The 26,116-nt window shown below is 43.2% G+C and overlaps 1 protein-coding gene across 2 annotated transcripts in view; it reads right to left on the bottom strand.

The window, feature by feature from the left end:
* Positions 1 to 24,221, bottom strand: part of AMER1 (APC membrane recruitment protein 1) — an 86,124-nt gene extending 61,903 nt beyond the window's left edge. The window contains exons 1-3 of one of the 2 annotated variants that reach the window (XM_087727247.1): positions 24,138 to 24,221; positions 2,434 to 6,159; positions 1,232 to 1,403 (exon numbers count right to left, since the gene is read on the bottom strand). In XM_087727247.1, the coding sequence (XP_087583373.1) occupies positions 2,830 to 6,090 (3,261 nt within the window). In that variant the 5' untranslated portion in view covers positions 6,091 to 6,159; positions 24,138 to 24,221 and the 3' untranslated portion in view covers positions 1,232 to 1,403; positions 2,434 to 2,829. Of the gene's footprint in view, positions 1 to 1,231; positions 6,160 to 24,137 lie in introns of both variants that reach the window. The other variant, XM_087727246.1, reaches the window with a different exon arrangement.
* Between the last annotated feature and the right edge of the window lie 1,895 nt (positions 24,222 to 26,116).

The following is a 26,116-nucleotide window of genomic DNA, read 5'->3' as shown; positions in this document are numbered from 1 at the left end:
ATCCCCATGGTCATGTGATCAAAATTCAGCCACTTGGCAACTGACTCACATTTATGACAGTTGCAGTGTCCCGGGATCATGTGGTCACCTTTTGCAACTTTCTGACAAGCAAAGTAAACGGAAAAACCAGATTCGCAGATTAAAAACCATGTTACTAACTTAATGACTGCAGTGATTCACTTCACAACTGTGCAAGGTCGTAAAAATGAAGCAAACCTCACTTAACAGTTGTCTTGTTCAGCAGCAGAAATTTGGGCTGAATTGTGGTCATAAGTCAAGGACTACCTGTAGTAGCTTTGCCCCTATTTTATTACCCAATTTCCAGCTTTTCTTTCGCCAGGGATGGCTACTCCTCAATGGGAAATCCTTGACTTGCCACAAATGGAAGCAGCCTTTTTATGGCCAAGAGCCCCGTTTGCTTCTTTTCAAGAGCAGCCTCCAGAAGAGGATAGCCTCAAATATTCTAGCCCCTGTTTAGAGGGAGAACTTAAATGATACACCCAGATTAATATAAGTTAATCACAAGGGTTTTATTTTTCATTCCCATTTCTTTCAAAAGTAAAATTTCACCACCAAATTTCAGGGATCCGGGCTCTAGAGCTTTCCGGCAGCCCAATGAAGAATGGGTGATAATCACAGAGAGCTTGTCAGCTTCTTCATCCTCATGCAGCAGTGAGACTCTTGCTCTGCCAGCAGGCCCATCGATTCTTGTGCCAAAAGGATTCGGAAGTATTAGCAATCAGACTCTCAAAGTTTGCCTCAGTTGCGAATTCTGAATACCGCTGGGGCAACCATGGGAAAAGTGTTGCTGGATTGCTAGAGCTGAGTCTCCCTGAAGTTCTCCTGCACAAATTTTGTAATTATCAATAAAGGAGAATATTTGTAGCTCAAATATTCCTTGATGTTTTCTGAGCTTTTCCTGTAGACCTTTCATTACCCAAACTAGGTAACATCATCAGTAGCACTGATAACATTACCTAGTTTGGGTAATGAAAGGTCTGCAAAAAGACGACCAAGTTCACAGAGAACCAAGAACCCCTCATTCCACAGATATATCTACCAAGCATTCTAGGCACCCTAGAAAATTGATTTCAACAGATATTCTGCCCGGCAGCACTTTAAACCTGATTCCAAATAATAAACTTCGGAACACAAACACACACACACACACACACACACACACACACACACACACACACACAGAGTGTCTGGATGTAACTCATTAAAGCACCTGCATCCTTTCTCTAGATCGGATGGTTTCTTTCTGCAATGGCCAGCTGATCCTGGAAAATGCCACAGCGTCTTGAAAGTGCTAGGGACAGGGTTCACAAACACACAGGAACCAACACTTACAAGCAAGGCAAGACTCCTTTCTGGAATCAAACTGGAAACGTTGCACAGCTCTAAAATTTAACCATAATAAAAAACAAAACAAAACAGAATCCCATTACTTTAAATAAGGGCAGTTTTGCATGTATTGGGGTCCCTGCTCCTTTTAAAATATGCTCTTTCAGATATTGCAAGACCACCACTGCATTGACATTACTTTGTTTCAGTATCAAGAAGTGTTTTTAACTTTTTAATTGTATGCATGGCTTCTTAAAAGTAATATACCCCCAAGTAAGATCCTTCTAGATTACCTATTTCAGAGCCTTTTTTGGCCATCTCCCCTCTAATCACATCTTACCCTAATTTAACTGACAGCCAACTCCTTGCTATTTTACCCAGCCCATCTACTGCAAACGAATCTCCTCATTGACAAGCAACAAGTTGGGATAGTTTTCTGCCCCTCCCTTTAAAACTATAGAAAGCCCAACTGAATTGAGCAGCACGCCCCCCTAATTCAGGGCTTCCAAACCTGGGCCATTTCTAGGTATATGGACTTCAACTCCCACAATTCCATAGCCAGCATAGCCATTGCTGAGAATTCTGGGAATTGAAATCCACTCACCTTCAATTTGCCAAGGTTGGGAAATGCTGCTGAAACAAGTAAACACACTTAAGATATGCTGCACAGCCACAATCCTATATATCACAAGTGCCAGACTTCTGTTGACTGAAGGCTATCCAAGACCTTGTGCCATTTGTCAAAGGCCACATTCCAACCATGGCCCAGGTCAAGACCCGTTGGGAGGATATAAAATGGGTGGTAAGCTTAAGGCACTAATTCTATCCCTCAACTTCCCTCCCAACTAAAAAAAAGGAGAAAATTGGCCCCACCCCCTCTGGAGGAGGTTCTGAGACATAAAAGGTAACCATGCCAGTACTTCTCTATTTGCCCTCTCTTCTACAGGCACCTTTTGGAATAAAAGCAGCTTAGCAGGTTGCCTTCCCAGCACATGTGCCCTCAAAAACTAGGAGTTAACAAGTTTCACCATAAGCAAACCTCTCATTTTGGCAGGTCCTTGAGCTTTTTGCTCCTTCTAAATATACCTTCTAACTTTGGCCAGCTCGTTGACTTTTGGAAATTATTTCTGCTTCTCTTCCCATGATGGTGCAATTGGAAATAATCCAGGACTTTATTCCCATCTCAACTTCTGAGTGTCCCTGTTCTCTCCATATCATTTTGTAGATCAACAGGGTCTGTTTAAGGAGAAACATCAACATTTCACCGAGTTCTCCTAGCTTCAAACCAAAGTCAACAGTATTTGCAGTATTTTCTGTATTCTCACAGCCTACCGGAAGAAAAGCTCACTCCAATTCAGCTGGAGCCCTATTCACAAAAGCTATTTAGCTAGCTAAGTTCATAGACTAACTAGCTGGCAGGAAGTGCTTCCCAAATGTTCTGGGTCTAGAGTTTTCCCAATGTTCAGCCCCTATGGGTGGTTCTCAGCACTGCTCGGTGTGAAGCTGAGATGTTCCCTGAGCCACATCCCTAGGCTTATACATTGATGGCTTGTCAGAGGAGCAAGGGAAATTAAAGCTCAAAGGCAAGTCTAGCTCTTTCTTTTCCAAAGGGAGGACCCAAGCATGTTTTTTAGACAGACTGTCCCCACCAGGCCTCTGAGGAGTAGAGCCCTCTGGTGACATCACAGGCGCTTGCAGAAACAGAGTGGAGGGCCTGGTCAGTGGTCTCAATGCTGGAAGGACTGGATGGTTGCTTCCATCTGCATGAAGGTGTCCAGCTGGTTCCTTGGTGGAATTCTGACCCAGGTGAGCCAAAGGTGGAGCCTTGTCAGAGTGCTCCAATATTCCCCAAGGACTTTGAGAGGGGAGTGTATGCCAACTAGTCTCTCCTGTTTTTGTTTCTTGCAAGGAAATTTCCGCCTTGCCATGTGGTACATTCAACCGTCCTGGCCATGAGAGGCCACCAATAGCTTCTTCTCTTTCTCCTGGAGAATGTGGCACACCTTCCTGGCCATTGTCCAACCCAAGAGGACCAGGATCCTTTTTGGAACCGCTACAGAGCTCAAATGGCCTAAAACTTTTCTTGAATAGCTGCAAGCTTGCCAGCTCAAACTCCAGACTTTCAGTATCAAGGGATCGGCTTCTCCTGCAGATGGACAGAGGCTCCAGCAGAGGTGCATTCAGTTCCTGAAGCCGAAGATGCCGAGGAAGGCTGGCAGCTCCCCAGTGGAAAGAGATCTGAGGATACTCAGGAAACATTCGCTCATCACATTCAGCAAAGGGTGCTTTGGAGTCATAAGTGTCCCTGAAAGCCTCAAAGGATGCGGTCATATCCTCATCCGTGTTCATCTGCAGATGCTCCTCGCATTCCCCTTCCCCTTCTTGTTCCACATCGACAATATCAAAAGTCACCATTGTGGGCAGGTCAGGAAGGTTCTGAGTAAACTCAGAGCCTGAATCAGAGCTTCTAAGACTTTCAGACAGGCTGGAGAAAAGAGTCCCATTGCTGGTGAATTCCACCAAGGCTTGTGAGAAGTTGACAGCTTGTTCTGGTTCTTCGTTGCGTTCCTGGCAGGGCTCCTGAAAGTTAGCTTTTGGAGAGCAGCCGTGGTGGCCATGCACTCTGTAGAGAGGGAAGGTCACAGAGTTTCGTGAAGCCAAAGCACGGGAATCAAGCACCGGATGTTCATCGCTGGAGCCCAACTCTGAACAATTCTCTAATGGCTGAAGAAGGCAACTATTGTGTGCTTTAGTGGTGCTGTTGCTATCACAAAGCTTTTCTGGATAGAGCTGCTTGTGGAGATCATCTTCCCAGTCTTGGTTTTCTGCTAGCTTCTTTCCACCACTTAGACTTTTGTTCAAAGCACAAAAATTCATTTGCTCACAACCAAGGCAACTCGAGCTCTTCCCAACTAAGTGGGTTGTTTGCATTTTACATTCAGACAACTGCCCTGGTCTCAGATGTTGGTCTCTTCTAAGCTCCTGGAGGTGTTTCAGGGCTGGCTCTCTTTGCATCTCCCCAAAAAGCAGCTGTTTCTGGAGAGTTGCCAGCCTCTGCTCTTCTGTTTCCATCACTTCACTTTTCTGATCCATCAGCCAGATCAAGTCCTTCTCATCAAGGAGAGCAAAGTCCAAAAACTGGTCAAATATCTTTGAAGGAGACAGTTTCCCATCAAACCAGGATCCATCTCCATGAGATGGGCTCATCAATGCATCATCTGGTTCATAGAACTCATAAAGAGCATCCCCACTGTAGCTGTCCCTCGGAAGGCGGTCCTTTTTTATTTCATCTAAACCATCAATAGCTTCATCTTCAGGACCTGGGGTGGTAGAATCGTAGTAGCCCTCATCACTATTGGGAGCAGATTCTTGTTGATCACTATGTGGTGTCAGAAGGTCTATATCATTCCTTGTTCCTTCAGTGTATAGATTAACTTCCTGCTTGGCACCATCCATACCCTGAAGGTCACATTTGGTTATGAGCTCTGGCAGATGTGCTTCAGAGGCTACATCTCCTTTGATGGCTCCTGCCCACATCTGCTGGAGGTACTCTTCTAAATCCTCCGGCAGGGCCATTTCCTCCCCTCCACCTTGGTAAGTAACCAAACAAGAGGTCCTCTTGGTAGCATCCCGGCTGCGTTCCACAGAAGTCGAGCTCTCTGTGATGCTATCAATATCCGGTTCTGCAATGATATCTCCACAACCGGTGAAAGAGTCAAAGCTTTTAAGGGACGTCACCTCCCCAAACATCAGGCTAAGTTGTTCCCTGGATGGTAGGCAAGGAGGGTTCTTCTCCAGGAACTCTGGTTCAAAAGCATCAGGGAGGTCACCATAGGCAGAGTCAGCACAGACATCTTTCAGGTTTGGCTGTCCATCTCGAAATCCTTCAAGAGACGCAGGTCCTCTAGCTGCCTCACCAATGGACCTCACTGGGCATGAGGCCAAGCAGTCCATCTCTCCTGTCTCATTATGGTTGGCAATTTGAGGCACAGCATCGGCAGAGAAATTCTCCACACATTCTGGCATCACAGTTCCACTTTGCAGACTCCTACCCAGTCCACTTCCATGTGTCTGTTCTTTGGTCCCGGTGTCCCTGAGAGCCCATTCTTGCAGCTCTGTCTTCTCAGGTTCAGCAACTTTGTTCTTCCGATGACGGCGAATGCTGTTGAAAAGCCCCTTCAGCCCCTTTTTGGATCTGGGGAGGAACAAGGACTTCTCTCCGGTCAGCTTCTTTTCAAAGCCTTCAGAGTTGCTGGACAGAAAGTTTGAGCTCTGGGTGAAGCCAACTCTGAGCTCAGTTCCCAAAAGAGAGCTCTGAGAACTTGGCAGCAGCTGGGCAGGAGGAAAGTCTGGCCCTCCGTCTGAGGAACTCCTGAGGCATCCAGAAGTGGCCTCTTCATGCGCCACATCACTGATGCCATCATGAGTCTTGCTCTTGCTGAGACCCTTTTTGGAGGCTCCCTTGGCTTGGCTTTTATTCTTCCCCCCAAAAAAGCTTGGTAGGGTGCAAATGCTTCTCTTTCCCCCAAAGAATTTAAAGGCTGTCTTCTTCAGCTTGCTGGCTGGTGCCTGTTGCAAATTCGGCTCTGCCCCAGCGAAGGAAGCATCACAGGGTTTGGAGAGGTGGCTAGCTGCCCCATTTTCCTCTTGGGACTCTTTTCTGTCTTTGGCCAAGAGAGACTTAGCCCTGGGATTCTGAAGGATGTCTGCAGCTTCTACAGCAGCCATTCTGCCTTGCATCATCAAGTGAAGACCAACAATCTCATGGCTACTTCCTCTTTCGTGTCTTTTGACCGAAGCATCATGGGAATTCTAAAAGAAAAAGAAAAAAGAGAATGGGGAAGAAAAGAGAAAGAGCATCAAGACAGTGTACTGAAAATTGGCAATTATTTAGAAAGGGGTTTCTCAACTGTGCCTGCTTAAAGACCCATGAACTTCAACTCCCAGAACTCCTCAGCCAGTGTTGTGGCTGGGGCATGCTAGGAGTTGAAGTCCACGCATCTTAGAGGTTGAGAACTTCCGCTTTAGAAGATCCTGCAATGGTATGTTGGAATAACCTTGGGAGACCAGGCAAAGAAATGCAACCGGAAAATGGTTACATCAAAGGCAGCTGAGCCCACAGCAGGAGTGTGGGTGGGCAAGAGAAGAGACCCTCACTAGTTTTGGGGCTGCAAAGGGGACAGAAGGAGAAAAGTACGTTCAGACTTGCAAGATTGATGTCAACCTTAATAGACAGACCAGGCAGAAATATGAATAAAACGAATTCTATTTTATTGTAACCCTAGATTAATAGAATCTTTCTGTTAAGTCTGACACTCTAGGTTTTCCTCGACTTGCAACAATTCATTTAGTAACTGTTCAAAGTTACAATGACACTGAAAAAAAGTGACTTGGGACTGTTTTTCACACAACTGTTGCAGCCTCCCCTTGGTCACGTGATCAAAATTCAGATGCTTGGCAACTGGTTCATATTTATGATGATTGCACTATCCTGGGGTCATGTGATCACCTTCTGTGACCTGGCGAACAAAGTCAATGTGGAAGCCAGATTCATTTCCCAATCATGTTACTAAGTTAACAGCAGTGATTCACTTAACAACTGTGGGCAAGCAAGGCTGTAAAATGGGGCAAAATTCACTTAACAGAAATTTTGGGCTCAATTGTGGTTGTAAGTCAAGAACTACCTGAACTTTTCCCCCCCACATTGACAGCTGCACAACTAGTCCTATTATTGACTTTTCATGGATTAGGGCAGGGGTGTGCAACTATGGCAACTTTATGACCTATAGACTTGACTCAGGAATTTTGGGAGTTGAAGTCCACAGATTGGAAAGATGCTATAATTGCCCATCCATGGATTAGGGAGTGCTTATGTTTCTGAACACCTTAACAATAAAAAATGAAATGACTGATCTCATATTTGTACTGCTTTGATGTTACACCGATCAATCACAAAACAGGAATATCATACTTATGGCCTTTAAGGCTCATTTAAGGTATTTATGAAGCTCAGCAGTCCAGTGGTATAATTTTTCATCTTCAGTAATTCAATCTATGTAATCTATGTAATCTATGTAACCTGTAGACAGATAGAGGCAAAGGCAGGTAACCTCAGATGGGTGGACAATAACTATTCACTTCTGCCAACTATTTTGTTCTGGCAAAAATCAAAATAGCATCTACTAAGGCTTTAAGATTTCTTCCAGCTCTTTGTAAAAGAGGAAATGGAACTCCAAACTCTTAACTTCCCAATTCTTATCCTAGAAGGCTTACACATTATTATTTTTTTCACATATACTAATTGATTCCTCTATACAACATGTAATACATATTAGCCCAAAAATGCTTATTATAGAAAATGCCTTCTTAACACACCCACACAGAGACACATTGATGGGATTTCTCTGTGACACAACCCTTTTCTCTTTGGCCAATTCCTTCTACCTCCAGATCTCAAATCCATCCAGTGACAACGTAGCTGCTTCCTAGCTGCCCTGAAAATAGGGAGAATTTCAAGACCACAACCACCTCTGTGAGGCAGGTAGTCCTAGACATACAACCACAACTGAACTCCAAATTTTCACTTTTAAGCAAAGTAGCTTTTGCCCCATTTTATTACCTTTCTTCACATGGTTGTTAAGTGAATCACTGCAGTTGTCAAGGTAGTAACGCTGGAAAGGCTTCCCCAATGACTGAAAAGGTCGCAAAAGGGATCCCGTGACCTTGGGACATTGCAACCCTCGTGGTGTATACAGGGCAGTTGCCAAGCACCCAGATTTTAATCATGCAATGCTGCAATGGTCGGAAGTGTGGAAAATCATCATAAGTCATCTTTTCAGTGCCATTATAACTTCGGTCACTAAATGAATGGATGTAAGTGGAGGACTACCCATAGTTAAAATGAGAAAAATCTGGGAACCTGATCAAATCTTTCCAGCCCATAGCTTTGGCATGTTTTCTCCCTCAACTGACCCTTAAGTCATAACTGCCTAATTTAAATCTCAGTTAGGCTGTTGGATTGAGCTCTAAACTCCTAGCTGAAACCAACAGCCTAATTCCCAACTGGAGCTATTAATATTTAATCACAGCATTTGGCAAAAACTTAGTGGAACTAACCACAAAGATAGGCAGAGTAAGCAATAACCTTGGGTCACTTCAATCAAGATTTAACTAAGAAATATTAACCCTCTAAAGGCCAAGTGATTTCCCAGACCCAGAAGAATTTTGGGAGAGAATTCCTTTATGTAATCACTATGGAGGACATAACCTGCTATGAAACAAAGATTAGAGCATTTATAAGAAGCTCAACTAAATCTGCATGACAATTCTGCTTTAATCTGTACAGCTTCAGCCAAGCTGCTGTTAACATACTCTCCTTTAATTCCTGGAATTCACTAAAAAATTATCTCAAAAACATATCCCTTCTGCTCTCCTCCCAGTCCACTGAATATAACTAGCTCTGTCTATCAGCACAGATGATGCACTGCCATACTAATTCTCAATAAATCACCAATTTAAAGAATGTATCATCAAACAGACCTAGCTGCCCAGAAGCAGAATCCAGCCTGATCAAGTGGGGACTTCCTACAAGAGACTCAGTCAACACTTTCTTCCTGCATGGAAGAGCCCCTAATCCAAGCCAGCCTGAGCAACCTGCCCAGAACTTAACAGATCATGTTGGTCCATTAAGATAGATACCCCTGACGGTATCTATCATGGACTCGCATTTGCATCACACATTATTCAGTTCCTCTACTGAACACACCTGTCTGGTCTGCTAAGCAAAGGAATTTTGCCTTTATTTCCCTAATTAGAAAATGTGAAATTGCCAGAAACTGGAAAGAGGAATCTATAGAATTAAAGGGGTACTCCTCTTTCTCTCTTCAAGAAAGATGGTCATGTTCTAATGTTCTTCAATTTGCATGACCACTTATTAAACCTACTGTTTGGAGTTCCGTGGCATTAGCCACCGAAACTGAAATATGGAGCAGGAAATATCTTGCTAATCAACACTTTTCCCTTGCCTCCCAAGTTTTTATTCAAGCTAATAGTCTATGGAGATTCTCAGCCATCCAGGTCATAGTTCTCCAAAGATTATTTTTCAAGAGGCAACTGGACTTTCTTGTTTCTCTCAGAGTTGAAGAAACTTCTTGGATGAGAAGCGAAATGTCTTCAAAAAAAATGAAGTCCAGTTGTCTCTTGAAAAAACACCTTTGGGGCATTCAAGCTAATAATGATTGGAACATCCTTGAAGATTTGGTGGCAGAAGACTAAACCAAGCAAGATCTGATAATGAATCCCTATCCATTAGTTCAATCCTCCCTATAGCCAGACCTCTCATTTCAAGTCTTGATACTTTACAAAAGTTTCAACCTTGGCAACATTAAGATGGGTGGACTTCAACTCCCAGAATTCCCTAGCCAGAATGTTCTGGCAATTGATGGCCAAATAGTTGGGGGAAAAGTCATGGAATATTGATTTTATGCAAGACAACTGCAGAGATTGTTATATGCTCAAAAATGAACAGCTTTGGTACTGCCTACAATGGAGCAATAGTTGCTGAAGAAGAAGACAGAAATTGCAGAGTAGGAGAAATCAACATCTATGATTGGAGAAAAGTCAACATTTACATTTATGGCTGACTGGAATCCCTTTATGGGCATTTTGCATGAAACTAGGAGATGGTAAGTTCAAGTCTGGCCTTAGCCATGAAAACCACCTTGGGCCAGTCCTTCTCTCAACCCACCTCACAGACTGTTGTGGCGAAACTAGGAGAAGGAAGGCGCATTAGATATGTTCACCACCTTGAGTTATTCATAAAATTAACAAAGATGGGATATAAAAAAAACATAAATAAGCCAAAAAACATGAAAGTCTGATTTGTGATTTTTCTGATTAGAAAATATCAGATAATAGAAAAGGGAGCCTTTTTGTAATAGGTAAGAAATAACCATCTTATCCTTTGCTGCAGAGGAAATTGGAAGCTTCAACATTTCAAGCCTTTTTTACAATAACAAAATCAATCTACTCATCAAAACCTAAAATCAAACTTTCATTTTTTTTCTGTTTCAAGAAAAAAGTCCAGAAGTTATTTTCAATAGAAACAAAACTAAATCAATCCTTCTCTTTAATTAAAAGTCAGTTTTTCCATCCCCCCTAACTCTGTATCACTTGTTCCATCTATTCATTCTACATAAGCATTTCAAGTCATACTTATAAACCTTATCTTTTGACCTGCAGCAGGATAATGATGCAAGATGAAAACACCTTTTTGCACATCAACATTCAAGAATCTCAACATGAAGGATCCCATTCCCACTCTTAAAAGAATTAAGGTGGACCTTTCATAATTCGACCTTTATGTAAGTATTTGTCAACCCTTTGAGATAGGCTAAGTCAAGAAATAGGCACCGCATGGATTCCATGCCAATTTACTCTTGTAGAACATCTTAAGAACACCCTGAAAGCCTGTCCAAGTTTCTCTCTAACCATAACATCCAACTTAAAAGGCCAATTTAATGGAAAAAGGGACTAGGGGTGAGATGATAGCCGTGTTCCAATATTTAAAGGGCTGCCAGAAAGAAGAGGGGATCAACCTATTCTCGCAAGCACCAGAAGGCAGGAGAAGAAGCAATGGGTGGAACTTTATCAAGGGGTGATCCAATCTGGAATTAAGGAGAAACTTAATGGAACAACTTGCTTTCAGAAGGTAAGGGTGCTCCAACCTGGAGGTTTTGAAGAAGAGACTAAACAGCCATTTGTCTGAAATGAGATAGAGTCATCTGCTTGAATAGGGTGTTGGACTAGAAGACCTCCAACACGGAAATATGTTAAAGCATTTCTATTGGCTAAGTTCCTTATTTCTAAGCAAAGAAGCAGATTATACCGTATTTCCCTTTCATGTCTAGGCTGCAGTTGGCATGCAGGAAGCACTAGTTACATACTGGCTTTTGTGGTTAAGCTATATGACTGACTCGCAAGCGAGACCTCCAACTGACTTGGTTTACTTACAACAGGTATTGTGGTTTGACATTTGAATTTCCTGAGTTCAAGTTTCCTGTTTTATTTCAAGACTCAGTAAATGTATAACAAGATAGAAGGGACAGATGAGATAGACGAGCCACCCCAGGAGATCTTATAGTCTGACCCCATTTCATGTTCACTCAAATCTCACTTTATGTCCTGCCTTAGTCCCCCCTTCAAGACTCTATTTTTAGCTACAATTGAGTCTTGCCTCTTATAGTGCCTTATTATAACATTTGGCATAGCAAATGGCAAAATTAATATTTCAGCAGTACATATTAACAATGCAAACATATAATACAATCAGTTCAGGATAATGATACATAGCAGTAAGAAGTAAAAGACAAGTAAAACATATATCAAACTTAAATCTATTAAGGCACCTTCTCTAGTACCCAGGGTGCATGTTCCAGTCCAATTGCTAGGTAAGCATAAATATACATTTTTCCCTCAGAAGAAGACTCCATTTTCTCCTACACACACACCTATGTCCATGGAAAAGGCACGGGCTCGGAGGTTCTTTTACTAGTTAGTGGTTGTAATGGAGCTTCTTGGTTAGGCTCCTCTTGCTTATCCCTGGGGACTGGACCTTCAAAAAGATAGTGGGAACTGGTGTTTCCAGGGGGAAAATGAACACAAAATCCTGCGGTGTATTGAATCGAGAGCCAAGTTGGGAATCAAGGTGGCCGAAATGGCCTTGGGCATTTTTTCAGTAATCAAATTCCCCTCCCAATGGTTAAAAACGAGGTGGGGGGGGCAGAAGCAAGAAGGTGGCCTTCTGTTGGAAGAGGTTATGGGCAGATGGAGACATAGTGTGGGTTAATTTTATGTCCACAAGTGTATTTCTAGGGGCAAGATACATTTCGGATGGACATTGTTCTTCTGACAGTGACCCCAGAGCAATGCCAGGTTCCTGATACAGCTTGACACACAAGGAGGGTGACCCTAGTATTTCCACACCCACAGATATGGGGCCAACAATGAGTAGGTGACTCATCCCCAGCTTTTTGAGTGCACTATAAAAGTCATCTTGCAATTTGGCTCCTGCCGTCTTGGTTCTCAATCTACCACCTTTCAGAAGGACTATTATAGCCCTGGTTTTTGCCCAAAGATCTGGCTCAACTGGAATAGCATTGTAGGATGAAGGGTCCAGCAGACAAGCACAACCAGCATTTTTGACCTACGTCAGGATCAGTCTGATTAATTAGGGTTTGACCCAATTCCAATATTTTTAACATGTAGTTCCCTTTTCTCAATTGTTGCAGGGGCCCATTCTCCCTTTGTTCTATCTCACTTTTTAATGGGATTGTCAGGCATTTGTCTACAGGACTTGGGGCTGGCTTAGGTCCAGGATATTGATCCCACCAATCAATAATGTGTCTTTGGTGGGAGCGGACCTGTCCCAAAGCCTCTACACTCTATGCCTTGATCTTTCCCTGATCCTTGGGGTTTTCAACATCCCTGGATCCTCCCTCAAGGGCAAGGGGGGGGGGTAATTCGGGCATTCTCACAACACTGGGAACTACTGTGCAGGATGCTATCACTCAACAGGCCCTTTGCCAATAAGAGCCAAAGCCACAAAAAACTCATAATTGTCCTTTACACAGAATCTACCCAATCACAATTCCCTTAATCTACAAAATCACCATGTCAGGAAGAAGGTTAGAGTTATATGTGACTTGGGAAAAGGCAATTTCAGTCTTAGGTGTTCCACAAAACCACCTCTTGTTTGCAACATACAATGTCCACAGTCCTAGGACTAATATAGCACTACAGAAATCCCACTCCCAGGTTTCCTCAAACATAAGTGTCTCCAGGGATTTCGTAATGCTCCCTGTCACAATCAATGATTTTTGACTCAGTACCTGCCTTTCTGGGGAGGGAGCAATTCCAGTAGAATGAATATCCAACACAGTAAATCACAATAAGGTCAAGCACACTCACTAAAGCAACAGACAATGCAGTTATGGCTATGTATGCTCGACTATCCATCCCCTGACAGAGTTACATCTAACAATTGGAAAGTTGTCTCCCTCCTCCAAATCTTCAGCCATATGTAAAGACGTCAGCTTCCAGGGGTTATGCCAGTAAGGCCTCTTCTGCCCCGTATGTAGTCTGCCCATTGCCAGTAGGACAGTTATAGGGGGCGCTTCTTCAAGCGTTCCACTAAAGGACGGGCTTCGTCCTGGTCTGCCTCCCAAGACTCATCAGCAGCTGGTTTAACTCAAGTCTAGTGAATCCAACACTTGGATTCCAACACTCTTACTGCAAGTGGAGAACACCTAACCACAGTATACAGGCCCTTCCACTTGGGTTTCAAGTTCTTCTCCTTTCCAGTGTTTTACCTATACTTGTCTCCCACCTGAATATTATGACTAGAGGTGCTCAGAAAGGGTGGGCTAAGGGACACACAATATTGTTGGATTTCTTTTGCTTGTTTAATTCTCCCACCATTTGACTATATATATATATATAGGATTGATGATAGGAGAATTTGTGTAAATTGCAAGTGGGGACTATTGTGAGGAAGCACAAAGCTTTATAACCAATCGACATACTGTATGTAACTGGAGGGTGATTTTTATGTATTGTGTGCGTCTATGTCTGTTTGTTTTGTTTGTTTAAAAATAAAAAAATAGAAAAAGAATTAAAATTCCATAAAAGCTGCAACTGAATTGTAAAAAGCCAAGATGGTTAGCCTGCTGTTGACCAATCAACCATTTTGCACCTTCAAAGTGACATCCACATTAACAGCAAGCAGTTCAAATTTTGGTTATCTTCCTACCTCTCCAGCAGTAAATGAGTTTCTCTGGAGCACAGCTACACTGAAAGCAAATATGAGACTCCACTAGCCAAAATATTGGCTGAAACAAGCTTTTGAGGGTGAGTCCTGACCCTAGTTCATCTTGGCTGAAAGATTTCCCTTCACTTGGAAGGAAAAACAGCAATAGAGGGCTTTATGCTACAATAAAATAAAGCTAGGGCAGAGATTAAACAGAGTATTTGATTTAGATTCCACCAAACAATGGAGCTAATGCCTCACTCCACAGCGTGATAGCACAGCTTTATATTGCACTGGTGAGGCCACACTTGGAATATTGGGTCAAATTCTTAGACACCACTGTACACAAACAATGTTGAAACTCTGGAAAGATTGCAGAGAAGAGCAACAAAGGAGGGGTTTGGAGGATAAACAGTTACAGGAATCGGGTATATCTAGACTAATGAAGAGAAGGACTAGAGGTGACATAATAGCAATATTATTAATTTATATTATTTTATTAAATTTATTGACTGTCCATCTTACCACACAGTAACTTTGGGCAGTTTACAATATTAAAAAGATAAATGTTTATAAAATCTATACATAATAGGATCTAAATAAAAAAAAATGATATACAACCCTAACTAAAAGATGGGGAAGGAGGTAATAGGATGAGCAGAGAAGGTGGGATCTTTTACTGGTCTCTCAAGCATCCTCATTGAAGTCCCAAGTCTAATATTTGAGGGTCTGTCACAGAGAGAAGGGGGTGGGTCAACCTATTTTCCAAAGCACCAGAAGGCAAGACAAGAAGCAATGAAACATATGTTGGGACAAAGAGAAACTTGGACAAACTTTCAGGATGCTGTTACCGGTATGATGTCCTACAAGAATAAATTGGCATGGAATCCAGGCGGTGCTTATTTCTTGACTTGGCCAATGTCAAATGTTGACATAAAGGTCAAATTATAGAAGGTGCATCTTGATTTTTTAAAAAATGGGAATAGGATCCCTGATAACAAGATTGTTGATGTGCAAAAAGGTATTTTCATCTTGCATCATTATCCTGCTGCAGGTCAAAAGATAAGGTTTATAAGTTGATAAGCTTCACAATTCAAGGTAGCAAACATACAGAACACACCTTCCTCCTCCTATTTTCCCTACAATAACACCATTCACCAATACTACTCACTAATCAAGGACAGAAGGTACCGAGAAATAAAGAGAAATTTCCCATCAGTGAGAATCAGTGGAACAACTTGTCTCTAGAAATTGTGATGCAGGCTCCAACACAGCAGGCTTTTAAAGAAGAGCCCTTTTTGTAGGGTTTCCTGCCTAGGCAGAGGGTTGGACTAGAAGACCTCCAAGATCCCTACCAACTCTGTTACTCTATTCTAAGAGACTAGGGAGCCACTTGTCTAAAATGGTATAGATCTCCTGCTTGAGCAAGAGTTGGACTAGAAGACCTACAAGGTCCCTCCCAACTCTGTTATTTTGTAAGTTTTATTTCTATCTGTTGTAAAAGGAGTCAGAAGTCACTTTTTATGTAACTTTGTTTCCTTTTATTTTTTATTTTACTGACCTTCTATTTCCTATTTTTTCTTTCTCTTCTCTCCTCTTTACTATTTCTTTCTTGATCATTAGCTTTTTTGATCATTAGCTTTTTTTAAATTTAATAAAGCTAGTCAAAGAAACTGTGCTTTTCCTAGAAACCCTAGGGAAGTTGAAAATTTTTAAAAATACTTGGATCTGCAATTTTTTTACTATGATTATTTCTTCGATTATTACCCCTTTATTTTCTGCTTTTTTGCTTTTTACAGTAATTTCTTATGCCACTGTTATTCAGTTAATCTTTTTAAACTATTTTTCTAATTCGCTGGCTTATGGTGGTCAACTTAATAAATAAATAAATAAGATTTCATTGTATCATCTACAAGAATATTTGTTAAACATTTTGGGCTCTGTATTATGTTGCAGCTGTTTTTATCATGTTTCTTTACATTGTGTTGCTTTTAATCTTTCTCTTGATTTCACTGGGCTGTCTTTATTATTGTGCAGTTTAGTTTTCTTACCCCATATTATAATTGTTATATTGCTTTGGATTTATGTTTTCATTTATCTGTAGACAACCCAGAGCACTCTATTTCATACTTTAAAAGCACAATAAATCAACTGCAGGGTGCAAATAACTCAGTAAAGATTAAAAAGACTTAAACTGAAAACATATATGATCTAAAATGCATCAAGATTTGCAGTCCAATGCAAATCTCAAATCAATGGTGTGTATGTGTGTGTATAAAACAGTACAGTGCAGTACTGCAGGCTACTTCTGCTTATCACCAGCTGCCAGCAGTTTGGCAAATTGAATCCCACCAAGCTCAAGGTTGACTCAGCCTTCCATCCTTCTGAGGTGGGTAAAATGAGGACCCAAATTGTTGGGGGCAATATGCTGACTCTGTAAATTGCTTAGAGAGGGGTGTAAAGCACTGTGAAGTGGTATATAAGTCTAAGTGCTATTGCTATAATAAATAAAAATAAAGATATGTATGCATGTCTCCAAAATCCGTCATCCTTTGCTACAGTTGTGGATAATTTCTCAACTTCTTTGCCTACATTCCAGCCTCAGTTTAACAAACAATGATTGCCCTGTTGGTTGTATTTAACTGACATCTGACCCCTTTGTTTACATTCTTCTGTCTTGGCACTCATGAATATGTTGCATCTGCCAACTGCTGACAGAATGGCACACAGCTGATCATGGGAATCCAGTCCATGAGAGATCATGTTATGATAAATTGGCCCGGCTTTAAAACATGAACAAGGGCTTATTGTGATTTGTTATCTCTGTGCGTGCCTGTCTCAGTGTGTGTTTTTCCCACTTTATCACCAGGAAGCACCAAAGACAACAAAATCTAGTTGAACAAATGTAGCCTCTTATCTTAACAGGCTCATGTTACAAGGGGAAAAATTCCACAAGTATTACAATGCTTTGCAATGGCTGAGCCATGAGAGATGTGGCCACAAGGATTGTGACAGTGGCACTACAGATAGTCCTTGAGTTAAGACCAAAATTTCTATGGCTGAGACAATTGTTAACTGAGTTAACTGAATCCCATTTTACAACTTTTCTTGCCACATTTGTTAAGTGAATCACTGCAGGTGTTAAGTCAGTAACATGGTTGTTAAATGAATCAGGCTTCCCAATGGACTTTACTTGTTAGGTGGTCACAAAAATTTATCACATGACCCTGGGTTGCTGCAACCGTCATAAATATGAGTCAGTTGCCAAGCATTTGAATTCTGATCACGTGATGCAAAGGTTGTAACTATAAAAATGGTCACTTTTTTCCAGTGCTGCTGTAACTTCGAACAGTCACTAAATAAACTGTTGTAAGTTGAGGGCTACCTATAGTAGATAAGGAAATACTGTCAGCCCAGAACATATATTAATTCCATGAAGATAAAAGATTCATCTAACACACTGCATTTTTTTAAAAAAAATGTATAAATGTATGTATCAAACAATTGTTGGGACAGAAAGTCATTATAATTAAAGAAAAACAGTCCTTAACTTACTACCATTCACTTAGTGATCATTTGAATTTGCTATTTGCAAAAAGAAGTGACTTATGACTGGTCCTCATCCCTATGGTCATGTGATCGGAAACCAGGCACTTGGCAATTGGCATGTATTTAGGAAAGTTGCAGCGTCCAAGGTGACTTTTTGTGATCTTTCTGGCAAGCAAAGTCAATGAAGAGCCCAGAATCCCTCAACAACCAGGTGATTCACTTAACAACTGCAGTGATTCATTTAACAACTGTGGTAAAAAAGTTCATAAAATCTTGCACAACATACTTAATAACTTTTTGCATAGCAACAAAACGTGTGGTCTCAACTGTGGTCATAAATCAAGGATTTGTTGTAAAAGTACAAGTAATCCTCAACTTACAACAGTTTATTTAGTGATTGTTCTAAGTTACAATGCCACTCAAAAAAAGTGACCGACAACTGTTTTTCACACTTGCACCCCTTGCAGCCTCCCCATGGTCAGGTGGTCAAAATTCAGATGCTTGGCAACTGTTCATATTTATGACGGTTGCCCTGTCCTGGGGTCACGTGATCCCCTTTTGTAACCTTCTGATAAGCAAAATCAATAGAGGAACCAGATTCACTTAGCAACTGTGTTACTAACTTAATAATGGCAGGGGTTCACTTAATATCTGTGGCAAGAAAGGTCATAAAAAGGGGCAAAACTCACTTAACAAACGTCTCACTTAACAACATAAATTTTGGGCTCAATTATGGTCGTAAATAAAGGACTGCTTGTATAGTCCCAAAGCTCTCTCTGGTCAAGAGCCCCATTGTGTCACTCCAGAGATGCACCAAAGAAGGAAAGACAGAAGCATGGCAAGTGTTTGACAATCCAAGTCAGACGTGTGTAATTTGGAGAAGCAACAGGTTACAATGGGTTTTTCAATGGGAATGGGACTGGATGAGGCCAGGGCAAAACTGAAATCTGATTTATTCTACTGCATTTTTTCAACTGCCTGACCCAAAAGATTTAATCTGATTAACAGAGTTATGAAAAGTTTGAAAGTTTCCACCTTGTGGGATCCTATCAGTACAATCCAGAGCAATACACACACACACACACACACACACACACACACACACACACACACACACACACACACACAGTCTCTTCCCAAAATGAAGCCTCTACATAAGTTCACTCGGCCTTGCTGTTCAGCCTTCTCTGATACGTACAATCCAGTGCTGGTAGTCCTCAACTTACGACCATTCATTTAGTGACTGTTCTAAGTCCAACAGTGCTGAAAGAAGTGACATATGCTTCCTCTCATGGAACGTGGCAGGATGGAAGGATGGAAGTTGGTGTATGGATGACTTTATTAAATTTCTAAACAGGTATCAGGTAAGCCTTACAGGAGACTTGGGTTAGTGGTGACGAGGCCCCTATTGAGCTCCCTGGGTTTAATATTTGGCAGCTTCCAGCAAAGAGGGTAGCTATAAAGGGAAGAGCCTCAGGAGGGTTGTGCATTTTGGTAAAAGCCGAATTAGGATGGAAGGGAAACGAGATATGCTCGGACTCTGGCCCTTTATTTTCTCAAGCAATCCATTTGGCATATGGAGGGAAGTCAATAGTATTCATAAATGTGTATGTTAACCCAGCAATGGGCGACCTGTGAGAGGCACTGGAGGTAGAGATATTAGATATACGAAAATTTTTTTTATAAAAACACCTCTAATTTGGGCAGGAGATTTTAATGACCGTGTTGGCCCCTCGTTGGAGCCTTTTGTTGAAAACGGTACAATTCCAGATGGTTATATACGCAACCAACAATCATGGGACTCCCAAGATAGGAAAAAGAATAAAGATGGGGAAATTTCTAACTATGGTATACAACTGTAACCTTCAAATTGTAGGCCAGTACTCAAGAGATTAGAAGGTACCCCATAACCTTTTTTGGTCCCAAGGCATGTAGCTCTATCGATTACTTTTGTGTTTCTCACAGCTTAGTCTCAGGGGCTACTTCGGTCTTGATGTTACCAAGGCCAGAAAGTGATCATCTTCCGATTGAGGTGTCCTGGTATTTCCTTCTGATTTAAGGAAAAGAAATCAAATAATTCAACAAATAGGCCACAACTTGGAAACAGCCCAGGAGAGAAGGCTATCATGGAAGAGGGTTGATTGGAAAGTAGGGACAGAATTTTTGAATTCACCATATATGGAAACCCTAGCGCTTATATGCTCAAATAGTACAGATGAACAAGAGCTTTTAGTCTATTTTGCGGAAATATGCCATAAATTGAAGCATTTTTTCATGACTACCAAGCCAAAGAGCCAGTTTGATTATAGTCACTCAACATGTGATAACGACTGCAAGGAAAGGAGAAAACAGCTCAGGAAATCACTTAGGAGATACTTAATCAGCCCAAACATGGAATTACAGAAGGAGTATATCACCATGAGGCAGAAATATAAGCAGCTATTGAAGAAGAAAAAGGCCTCTTATATTGATAATTTATGGGCTGGCTTAGAACAGGCAGCAAAGCTGGCCTCACCCACACTCTTCTGGTTGGGGGTCTCAAAAATCATTACAAATAGAAAATCAATGTGTGACCCAAATATTGCTGCAGTAAGTTGGGGAAGGCATTTGGCCACTCCAGCAGTAGCGGAAACTTCTGATGACGTGATATCTTCTCTGAGCCTGAAACAGGGATATGAAGCCTTACCCCAGTGGGGTAAGAAGTGTCAATCATGGAGGTAAGGCGTTTAATCGCTTCCCTGAAGTCAAACAAAGCTCCAGGACAGGATGTGCTCCCGGCATCGTTATTTAAAGAAAACATAACCTGGTGGGCGCCTGTCCTGGCGGGTCTCTTTACTTTTATTAATAGAACAGGGCAAATTCCTGCTAGTTGGCACACATCAATAATTATTCCCTTACATAAAAAGGGCTCTAGAGATAACCCAGATAATTTCCGGTTAATTAGTCTAATCAATATTTCAGCAAAAATTTATGCTAAGTATTTGCTTCATAAATTAGAAGATTGGATAAAGAGAGATAACATTCTAGCTGAAGAACAGACATGCTTCAGGAGCGGAAAATCTACTATGGACAATTGTTTTGTATTGGACCCATCTAATAACAAAGTTTAAGTTTTGTAAAAAAACCACTGTATGTGGCATTTACAGACATGAAGGCTGCTTTTGATACAATTAATAGACAAATTTTATGGAATAAATTAGAGGCCATGGGAATAGAAAGGAAATTGCTATATTTAATTAGATTGTTATACATGGAAACCCAGGTTAAAGTTCGAGTGAACAGGACAGGATCGGTAACAAATGTAATCCCAATAAATAAGGGCGTAAGACAAGGTTGCATTTTAGCTCCAACACTTTTCAATTTATACTTAAACAACTTGCCAAAATGTTTGGAAGACGTATCACTCCATGGGCCTAGTATAGGAACAAGACAGGTAAATTGCTTGTTATATGCTGATTATATAATTTTGATGTCGGCCTCACAGGTGGGGCTATGAAGATCACTCGGGAGGTTGGCAGCATATTGTATAAAGAATTGCTTGATAATTAATGTAGAGAAATCAAAGGTAATGATATTTAGCAGGCAACAAAAGATGAGGAGGTGGGTTTTAAATGGCAGAAGAATAGAACAAGTCCAGTCATTTACCTATTTAGGGATAGTATTCCAGACAAATGGTAAATGGAACAAACAAACATGTAAAAGCCAGAGCTCAGAAGGCCCTGGCTCGGACAGCCCAATTAAATAAACCTATCTTAGAGAAAACTCCATCTTCATTAACCCCAGTGTTAAAGGTCTTTCAGGCGAAAGTTGAACCAGTAATTTACCTATGGGGCAGAAATATGGGGGTTAGTTAAGTTGCCTGGGTTGGAAATCCCTCAAAATAAGTTCTTGAGGAGAACTTGAGGAGCCGAGGTGGCGCAGTGGTTAGGGTGAGGTACTGCAGGCCACTTCAGCTGACTGTTATCTGCAGTTCAGCGGTTCTAATCTCACCGGCTCAAGGTTGACTCAGCCTTCCATCCTTCCGAGGTGGGTAAAATGAGGACCCGGATTGTTGTTGGGGGCAATATGCTGACTCTGTAAACCGCTTAGAGAGGGCTGAAAGCCCTATGAAGCGGTATATAAGTCTAACTGCTATTGCTATTGCTATAGAATCTTGGCAGTGTCCCCTGGTACATGCGATTGGCACAGACATTGCACAAGTGACAGCAGCAAAAGTTTGCCCCTGGTTATCAGTAAACAAAGAAATTTTTAAAATAGAAAAATATTTAACTTCGCCTTTATCTTCCGTCATAAAGAGATTTTTTTCCAAATTGAGATTGGACCAACTTCAAACAAACATGCTTTGGGGCAGGTATAAGGGGATCCCTGCAAGCGAAAGAGTCTGTTTATGTGGGACAGGGGAAGTCGAAACAATATCCCACGTAATTTTTGATTGCCCCCTGTACTCAGATTTGAGGGAACACCAGTTGGGTAGGATCTTTTATACCAGTACCCCTAAGTCTAAAGAGCGCTTTTTGCAACATTGTTTGTTAGGTACTAATTTGCAGTTGGTGAGATGGATTGCCAAATTTACTGTAAAATTGATGGAAATAAGGACAAAGTTGGTGCAGCAGAATGTGGTAGGAAAGACCACTTGACAGGGTAGACGTAGGGGTGACATTTTAATATAATTTAAGCATATTTAATTTGTATCTTAAATTATTGCATTCTATTCTGATGATATTTTAAATTGTATTTTATTCCATTTACATTTTAAATTGTGGTGTGTTTCAATCTCATTTTAAACTGTAGTTTTTGTCTCTGGAACTTGATGTTTTGACATGGCCCAAGGGCTAATCAATAAAGATTGATTGAAAAAAAGTGACCTATGACCAGTTCTTACACTTGTGACCCTCACAGCATCCCCATGGTCACGGGATCAAAATTCAGGAGCTTGGCAACTGGCCCAAGTTTGTTTACATGTTGCATTGGCATTCCTTAGCCACCTGTTTCCCTCAGAGAGCATCTCTTCACAGCCTTCATGTGCCAGGGTCGTGTGTAACCACTTGCAACCTCCCCAACCAGATTCTGACAAAGTCAATGGAGGAAGTCTAATTCGTTTAACGACCACATGCTTCATTTAACAACTGCAATGATTCACTTCACAACTGTAGCAAAAAAAGAGTGTAAAATTGGACTCAACTCACGTAGCAACTCCTTGCTTAGCAACAGAAATGCTGGTCATAATCTGTAGCTTTAATTTTTTTTAAAAACAAAACAAACTTCATACAAATATGGCCACTGCCTCAGCCAAACAGAAGAAAACTGTCCAAACTCTCTGGGAGGCTGGCCTGCTCAGTTTCTACTCCACCCCTGAATATCAAGGCAAGGTGACCCAAAGCATTGTCCAGGAGCCCCTCTCAAAACCAGCCCTGAGAAACAGATCCTGATGGGTGGTGGCTCCCCAAAGCCCCTCCCCAGTCCTGATCAGCAACCTGCTTTTTTCTTCTTTTTTAAAAAATCCTTTTACTGCCATGTTATAAATGAAAGAATAGATCTTATCATTTCAACCCAGATTTCATTTAGATCCTCAAGATTTTAAATGAAGGACTTTATTATTTAGAAAGCTAGAAGTATTGAAAAGAAGAAAAAATAAACGTTCTGTCAAGGTCGAACGTTTTTTAAAAGATGTCAATATTGCAAGCCTAATTTGTTTTTAACTTTTCAACCAAAATTGAAGACTACATAAGGAAAAAAAAAAGGTCTGGAATATTTTGTATCCACGTAATAGTTAATATGACAATCATTTTGGTTGGAAATTGATTACTTAATATTAAGATATTCTCTATATTAGTATGATAGGGGAGGGAGACAGACGGTAGACTGCCAGAAAGAGAAACAGATACAAAACAGAGAATTCAAATTTGCAGTAGCCATATAAGGGGCGACGCCTGGACAATGGCGAGCCAAGGTGAATCCGAACAGGTGAATCGCTGAACTTGACCTCCCCGCGTGCAAGCGCGCACACGTGCACTTTTCCTCCAGTAAAGCTGCATGCACCTGCAGCCCGACCCCTCATTCAAGCGCCTGGGGGAAGCCTCCTGCAGACCAGCCTGCCCCTCCCCACAAATCAGGGGGCTTCCCGGAGCTCAGCGCTGCCGGGGGGAGGGGCAGCACCGACGCCCGCAGCTGCACCGGCAACGTGTCTGGCCTACAGGAAAACTGGGCAGCGGCCGGGCGGGAGAAAGCGGGGAAGAGCCGGGAGGGTCGCAAGCAATTCTGCCCCCGTCCCAACTGCGCTTCCCTCCCTCCCCCCCGCCAGCACCCGCGGAGCCCCCGGGAGACCACACAAAAGGCGGGAGGGGCGACCGGGAGGCCAGACCCGCGCCTTGCGAAGGAGGGGCGGCGGGGAAGGGAGGGGGCGAAGGCAGCGGAATTCACCGCTGTAGCCACTCACCGCCGCTGCCCACGCTCTGCCGGGACTGCATATGCCGCGCCGGGAAGGAAGTAGCCCGCCGCCTCCCGGCTCTCCCGGCGCCCAGGAGCGGCGGCAGGGGGAGGAGGGGGATTACTCCCGGCCAAAGGCGGGGCCGCGTGATCGGCAGATAGGGCTGGCCAATGCGGAGGTGGGTGGGCGGGTCTCCGCCGCCTCTACCTTCCCGGGAAGGCGCGGCTGTGGCAGCCTGACGGGCGCCTCCCTCGGCCTCGCCCGCCCTCTGTCGGGGCCCCGCGGCTGCCTCCGAGCCGGCCTGGCCGAGGGGGTGGGGGAGTGGCGGACAATGGATGGCCTCCTGCCCTGCCGGCCTGGTGCGTTGCGCCTTCGCCGGCACTGTCCGCGTCTCTGCCTGGAGCAGCAGGGCCGGTGGCGTTTCAAGTGGCAGGGAGTTCCGAAGGATACGATAATTTTCCGGGAAAGGTCGCCGGGGAGAAAGGCAAAGCGAACGCCCAACTTGACATGGGACGGGGTCCGACCCCAATCCGAATGAAGGAATTCAAATAGAACTTCAAGGAAAACTCCACAAAAGCCACGTGCAGTGAAGGGGGGGGGGGCTGTAAGGAAGAAAGACAAGCCACTTAAAGGGGGGCACCCCCACCCCCCTTTAGAGGTGGTTGACAGATGTGAGGAGAGTTGGATGGCCATTTAGTACTGTATAGGTAGTCCTCAACATACGACCACAATTCAGCCCAAAAGTTCTATTGCTAAATTTTGCATCTTGGAGCGGAAGGAGGAGGACGCGACAAGAAGGTAGTAAAACAGCAACCTTTATTCTAGCAGAGTAAACTATGATTAACCTGGCGTGGTTCGCGCCAAACATTTATACCCCCGGGTTTGAGCAATGAGCCAATGGGGCGTCGAGTGTCTCGGCCAATCAGGGAAGACATTGAACCGGCTCCGCCCGCAAGCCAGTATTCAACACCCCTCCCCCCCTAGTCAAGTACCCTCACGAAGGGCAAACATAGTCCTGTAGATAGGTGGGACGGTGCCGCTCTCGTCCCGACCTTCGTAGCTCCCCGACAGCTGTCGTCGGGGGGGGAATCGCCAACAGAGGCGAGTCTGTGGCGGAACGGTGATCCTGTGATGCGGCCCCGAGAGATGGCGCTCCAATTGTCTGAGATGGTATCTCCGCAACAGCCGGAGTATCCGACGATGGACCCGTACAATCTGGTTGGAATATATGGTCAGAGTCTCGATAAAGGCTTTGAGGGAAAGAATGGCCAAATGAGGCACGTCTGTCCGGAAAGTTCGTATCGGCTTGTCCCCCGTTCCCCGAGGAAAGGCAGTCCGTTGGGGATAAGGTCATCAAGGGTAGCTCGCGCTGAGGGCGAATGTCTGGGGGGCCCGGGCCGTCTATTTCCGCAGGGAGGCGGCGCCTTAACTGGTCCAGGTGGCGCCTCCATTGCGTTCCGTCGGCCAGACCGGCCCTGAAGGAACAGGGGCCAGTCAAAGCTGTGATTGTTGCGGGAACCCACCGTGGATCCCCTGAAAAGGAACGAGCCCAAACGGGATCCCCTAACTTAAACGTATGGGACGGAAGGGCCCCCAAGTTGCTCGGTAAATCCCCTGCATAAAGTGGATGGAGCCTATCTAGGGGAGTTCGCAATCTCCTACCCATCAAGAGCTCCGCAGGACTTTTATTAGTTGTTGGACAGGGTGTAGAGTGCTGGCTCAAGAGATAGGCCGCCACTCTCTCCTGCCAGTCACCCTGGTCCATGCGGCCCAAAGCTTCTTTAGCTGAGCGAACTGCGCGCTCCGCCCTACCGTTACTAGCTGGATGATACGGGGCTGTGGCCGCGTGTCTAATCCCTTGCTCTGCCAAAAATTCTTGGAACGTCGTGGAAGTAAACTGGGGCCCGTTGTCTGAAACTATCACATCTGGTAGCCCGTGTGTGGCGAACATCTTACGAAGAGCCCTCACGGTACTCTCTGCCGTAGTG

The sequence above is a fragment of the Thamnophis sirtalis genome, unplaced genomic scaffold (assembly GCF_051295495.1).
Source record: "Thamnophis sirtalis isolate CommonGarterSnake01/CBP01778 unplaced genomic scaffold, rThaSir2_p1.2 scaffold_13, whole genome shotgun sequence".
NCBI lineage: Eukaryota > Metazoa > Chordata > Lepidosauria > Squamata > Natricidae > Thamnophis > Thamnophis sirtalis.
Note: the sequence above shows the minus strand (reverse complement) of the source record. Positions and strands in the feature narration are given on the sequence as shown.